The sequence below is a fragment of the Musa acuminata genome, chromosome BXJ1-7 (genome assembly GCF_036884655.1).
Source record: "Musa acuminata AAA Group cultivar baxijiao chromosome BXJ1-7, Cavendish_Baxijiao_AAA, whole genome shotgun sequence".
Classification (NCBI taxonomy): domain Eukaryota; kingdom Viridiplantae; phylum Streptophyta; class Magnoliopsida; order Zingiberales; family Musaceae; genus Musa; species Musa acuminata.
In genome coordinates, this window is record NC_088333.1 from 39,822,020 (window position 1) to 39,828,212 (window position 6,193).

Sequence of the window (6,193 nt, forward strand, 5' to 3'; positions counted from 1 at the left end):
CTACGACTCCAACGTCATCGACGCCAATTGATCCGAGCGTAATCCAAACATGACCCTACCCAAATCTAGTCGAGAGAGCCAATTGCACGCGTCAGAGAGCAACTAGATGTTCTGACATCAGCACCTACGTCATCTCGCTTACGCCACCCTTTGTGGGTTCTATTTCCATGTTCTTTCCTTTCCTCCTCCCCCTCCGCCCCTTATCTCTTCCCCCTCTATTTCTTCCCTTCACACTTTGTTCCCACCAAACACAACTCTCCCTTCTCTCTCTCTCTCTCTCTCTCTCTCTCTCTCTCTCTCTCACACACACACACACACACACAAGTCCACAACGAAGAAGAAGATGGGCTCGAAGGAGGAAGGAGACCGGTGGCAGATGAAGCTGAAGGAAGAACTGATCAAAGCGCAGCAGTTGGCGACTCGCCTGATGGAGGTGCTGCAATCGGGTCCCGGCGAAGAATCGCTCGTCGACCAGGTTCTGAGCGCCGTCTCCAAAGCTCTCGTTATCCTGGACGCCGAGGGTAAAGCTGCGGCGCCACTTGGTGACGAGCACGGAACCGAAATCTCTGGCCTGAAGAAGAAGAAGATCCTACTTCCTCGAAGAGTCGGATACAGAAGGAGGTAATGTTTGATCATTAATCGCGGTGATGATTCCTCATGCTTCTTATTGGCTCGGAGAGAATCTTATGATGGTAGGTTAGGTTTGGCCTTTTCGGGTGGCATGCAATCATGACGCTGATATCATTCATGGCGTTATGTGCCTTTCCCCGACCTCTGTCGTGTTGATGAAGTTGGACTGATCGTGCTTGGTTTGCAGAGCACATCCATACAAATGCAGAACCATCTTGGCCGTGACGAACGAAGATGGCTATGCGTGGCGGAAGTACGGGCAGAAGGACATCCATGGTGCTGCTCATCCAAGGTCTCAACCTTTCCTCTTTGTTTATTGCAATTATTGAGTCTGGAAAAGGGCAAAGAACAAGTTGCACTGCAGCACTGATGGATGAGAGCCTTGGAATGTCCGTCTGCCATTTTAGATCATGCATGAACAGAGTCTTGTCTTCATGGTGTCTGTGTGAACCGAGCTGCTCTGCTCTTGCAGAAGCTACTACCGCTGCATCCACAAGCACGACCGGGGGTGTCAGGCCACAAGGCAAGTCCAGAAGACGGAGGACGACGTCTCTGTCTTCTCCATCACCTACATGGGAGAACACACCTGCGCGGACGCGGCCACGCTGCCGGTGCAAGGACCACCCTGCGTCATCAGTTTCGAATCGAACACCGCCGGCCAAGGAGTTCCTTCGCTGAAGCAGGAGTGCGACGAGGAAGTGGTGAGCAGTCACTCACCAGCCGACGATTCTTCCTCGGCGTTCCCGGACTTCTCCGCGTTCATGGTGTCCGCTGCTGCGGCCGCGGACCAGTACGACGTCACGTCGGTCTTCAGGTCTTCCACCAGCAGCTTGGACATGGAGTTCGATCCGGAGACGTTCAACTTCGACGGCGTGTTTAGCCAGGGCGATGAGTACATCAGTTAAGAGGGGCGGCTGCTGCTGCTGCTACCACCTCAAGTGTAGTAACATATAATATGAGTTCCTGTACTCTTAAGACAACTTTAGATTAAATATTGCTTCCCAAAAGCACTACTTTCCCTTAGTGCGTGTGGATATTTATCTGTGACAACATATTAAAAGCATTACAAAAAATAATCATACATCGATAAACATCGAGTGAATCGGATCCTTACGAGTCTAAATCTCAGTCTAATAAATCAAAATTTTTAGATTGAATTGATGTGATTTTGATTTAATGTATGTCAAACCTCTGTGTATGTCTATGTATCAGCAGCTAAAGGAAATCTATTCGATGGATTTGAGAACCGAAAGTTCACCGTGAAGATAAAAAGGCAGTTTCCTCGCCACCGACTCGAGATTGTACCCGCGAGTGAGTGGGCCCAATTCATGTTATTTTACATGTAGCTCCCAAAAAAACAAACCTGTCCCGATCTCGGGGCCCGCGGGTGGTGGGGTGGGGCGGAGTGCTTCCCGTCACCGCCCCTTCGCAACCCCCATGTTGACCTAAATTAATTTTATCCCTTAAAAATATTAAATTTTAATTAATAAATTAGTGATTAATATTAGAATATTTAAATTATATGTGTTATATTATTATTATTAAATATATATATATATATATAATTATAAAAAAAAATATAAATTGAACAAAGATAGATGAGAAGTGCTCTATTCTATCACCATCCAATAATAATTTTAAATAACAAACTAAAATTATTATTTTCGAAATTAATATATAAAAAGTATTATTAAAATTAATTAATAAAAAAATTTATAAAATTAAAAATAAGATTGATTTAGTGATTAATATTAGGATGTTAAAATTATATGTATTATATTATTATTATTATTATTAAGGAGCGCTCTATTCTCCGTCCGATAACCGCAGGTTACAAAAAATGCCTCCATCGATGGACGGTGGGATCTTCCGCTTCGGCGAGTCCGTGCCACCGACGCTGCCCTACGCAACCAAGACGCGTCGACCGAAGAGGCCGCCGCCGGCACACGACAGCCTACCAAACTTGCCCCCTATCGATCTTCCTTACGCGTCCTCTCCCCCTTCCTTCGATTGGAAGGCATCAGGGAGTTCCTTCCTTCCTTCCCACCCCAACCCGCTCCCCTATAAAAAAACTCGGTTTTGGGAGATCCCCGTATCTGCATCTCGTCTCCTCCAATCAGACAAGAAAGAACGCTTAATTCCTTTGAGAAGTACTGAGGTAAGCTGTCTGATATCTTGTTCCCCCTATTTCTCTCTTTTTTTTTGGGCTAAAAATTGGATTTTTTATCGGTTCCCCTTTCTATCATTTCCGGACTTCCTATCAGACGAAGAGTTCTAATCCAACAAACAAGGTTTCTCTGAATTGGTTTCGAGTCTTCTTGTTTGGTTCTGCTGTCATCTGAATCTAGTTTGATCAACTTGTTTCGGGGAAATGGGTCATCACCACCACCACCACCATGAGGGTGGCAGCCCATATGACTATCCCTTGGTGGCCCTTTGCTGCTGCCCGTGCTTGCTGCTGAGCTCCATCCTGAGGGGTGTTGGGAGTTGCATCTTTATAGCCTGCTACCCCGTCCTGCGATGCTTTGGCTTCGACGAGCACTATCATCATCGCCACCACCACCACCACCACCACCATGATCATTGCTATTGAACAACCGAGCCTCGGTTCTCATGCCTTCAAGTTTATTGCATTTTGACTGTAGAAACATCTGTGCAATGAGCTTCCTTTTCTCGCAAATTATTATTATTATTATTATTATTATTATTATTATTATTATTATTATTATTATAAATGGCTTATTATTAGTTCATTATCTTCACGAGAATTGCTATAATAATTGTATGATGATTGGCTTTCGTGGAGTGGATTGACACAGTTAATGTTCTTCTCTATGTATAATTGGATTAAGTACTTCAGGTGCTGTGGAACACATGAAGCATTTCTTCTGCAATCCCATTTGTATAACAAATAGGCCAGTAAATGACCATTTCTTTCTTGCTATCATAAGTCACTGTTAGAATGGTCGGATACTTGTGGTGCATCTGTTCTATCAGTGTCTTGTATGTATCTTGGTTAGACAACAAGTATAGTCCACACAAGTGCCAGTCCTATTGCAACCTTGTTCTTTTCATCAGCAGATGGTTGCATTTTACCACAGGAGAAAGAGGTAAATTCTATTTTATCTTTGTTCATTTGATGAATCAAAGACCAGAGATTTCAGGTCAAAGTCATCTCTTAAAATCTTTTGAATGGTAAAGCTTTCTTTTTCTATATTCATGGAGCTTGTTGAACAGCATAGAACACACTTCTTTTTATTTGTGACTAGAGAGGAAAGATACTTTTTTAAGTCATAGGATACATTTTGTTAGAAAATTGGATGAGCTGATTGCAAGTGTTTCATATAGAACTGTATTTGACTACTTTCTATGTTTTCTGTACCTCTGTGGCTATGCTAAATTACTCAAAAGTGGATCTATCTCAGTTCTCACGGCATTCTTGCAAATAAATTAATTGTGCATTGCAAGTACTGGAAATTTATCTTCTTACACAAGTGTAATATGTTATTGATCATATCTTTGATGAGAGCAAACAAAAAGAGGATGGGGAAGAAAATGCATGCAGCAGAGTCTAGCCTTGTGTCAATAGATCTCTTTGTTCTCTGAACTTGACAAACAGTAGTTTCAATATTGAAGCATTTATCTAAATCTAATTTGCACCAATTGTCATCAGTTTATGACTTAATAATGTCAAAACATATGCAGATATGACCCAAAATACAAGTAGGAGAAAAAAAATCCTTCATTAAGATATCTTTTGACTGATTTGTGAAATTTTAAGATGAGTTGCACATATTTTGTCTTTATCTTTCACTTTTCAGTGTTGTTTTTGTTGCGAAATCTAATTTCTCTCTCTAGGCTATTAGATTTTCATGTGAGTTACACGTATTTAGTCATTATTTAACTCAAGTGGTATTATTAGATTTTTTGGCCATGTTTTCATTAAAAAATCTCAACTGTTCACTTTTTCCTTCATACATTTTTTTTAAAAAAAAATATAGAGCATTTCTTTTTTTTAAGATAAAATTATCATGGTCTATACCTCGTTGTCTTGTCATTTTTTTTCTCATTGCTTTCGTGTGGTCTGTCTCTTGCTTATCATTACTAAGTCGATTAGGGGGAGAGTGCTCCAACTCATTTTCATCCTTTCTCGTTGCTCGATTAGGGGAGAGGAGGAGGGAGAGGAAGCCTTGTTGTTACTACCTCTGTGACCTCGATGTATGTATGTATGTATGTATGTATGTATGTATACATATATATATATGTATATATATATGTATATATATATATATGTATTTATATATTTATATGTATATATATATATATATATATATATATATACATATATATATATATATTTATTTATGTATATATATATATATATTTATGTACTTATATATAATCCAATGAATAATGCTTAAAATATGAGAAACCTGGTATGTTTCTTAGCAAAATTATATTGTTTTGGCTCGCAATCGATCTTTGTCCACCTCGTTCTCAGGGCGCACTCGAGTGAAGCATAGTTCTAGGATAGTTCATTATCCGATAGCTCCCGAAGTCCATCGATTTCATTGAAAGTTATACGTTGACGATTGACCTAGGATAAATTTTGTTGTGTATCATTTCCTTCATGATATCTTGAATGGAATATTTTTGACATTCTTTAAGAATATTTTCTTAAAATAAAATGCAAGTGTCTTAAAATTTTTTTCGACTTTAGCACATGAAAATTGAGTTCGCTCCATCAAGCTCAATGTTCCGTCCTCATCGCATTTTTCCACGAGTCCCGCAACACGGCCTGTCAACATGCTTTGGACCAGCACATCAGTGAGGCGCAACGCAGCGTCTTGTTGCTAATGGTTCCTGACACGTGTAACTCTCGCGAGACGGTGTTTCGAACCTCGTGAATCACGTTTCCCGGAGATCCGTCCTCAGCACGCGTTCGGACTCCCGTGGGTCTCTCTACCCATGCAACCTGGCTAGTGGAGACCACATCTGAGTCACGCCAACCTCACGTATGACTCCACGTGTCGGGTGCATGATGTGAGCATAACATTTGGTGCCTACCTTACACAAAGAAAGAAAGGTTGACTCGTGTCAGGTTTCTTTCACGTACACGTGTACGGATCACATAGCTCAGCTGAGTCATTAATAAGAAATATCTACTTTAATGAACCAAATCTACCCGAATGTGAATTGCTATGGAGACGGTCCACAGTCGGTCCACAGTCGGTCCAATTGGACCGAGTCGGTCCACAGTCGGTCCAATTGAATTCGAATCGGGTCCAATAGAATTCCGCGCTGATTTGATTAAAGAATTGAATCGGTCAAGTGGGATCTGCGAATACACCCCACCCGACACGATCCGCCCGAGTTGCGCTCCTACGCATCGACACGTGGCAGACAAAAATGAAACTTGTGGCGCGTCACGTGGTCACGTGCAACACGTTGGCTGTCATTAGATCTTGGGACACACCCAACCCATTCTCCTCATCCCTTGCGCTGGGCACCACCATGATAATTTAATGTAATAATAATAACAAGGGAGGTCGGTTTGATACTA

General features: G+C 41.6%; 1 protein-coding gene across 1 annotated transcript; it reads left to right on the top strand.

Moving 5' to 3' along the window:
• The first annotated feature begins 208 nt into the window (after nt 1–208).
• Nucleotides 209–1,653, top strand: LOC135679349 (transcription factor WRKY45-2-like). Its single transcript, XM_065193002.1, has 3 exons — nt 209–621; nt 818–922; nt 1,103–1,653. Exons 1-3 carry the CDS (start codon nt 344–346, stop codon nt 1,533–1,535), a joined length of 816 nt encoding a protein of 271 aa, XP_065049074.1. The 5' UTR covers nt 209–343; the 3' UTR covers nt 1,536–1,653.
• Nucleotides 1,654–6,193: the final 4,540 nt, after the last annotated feature.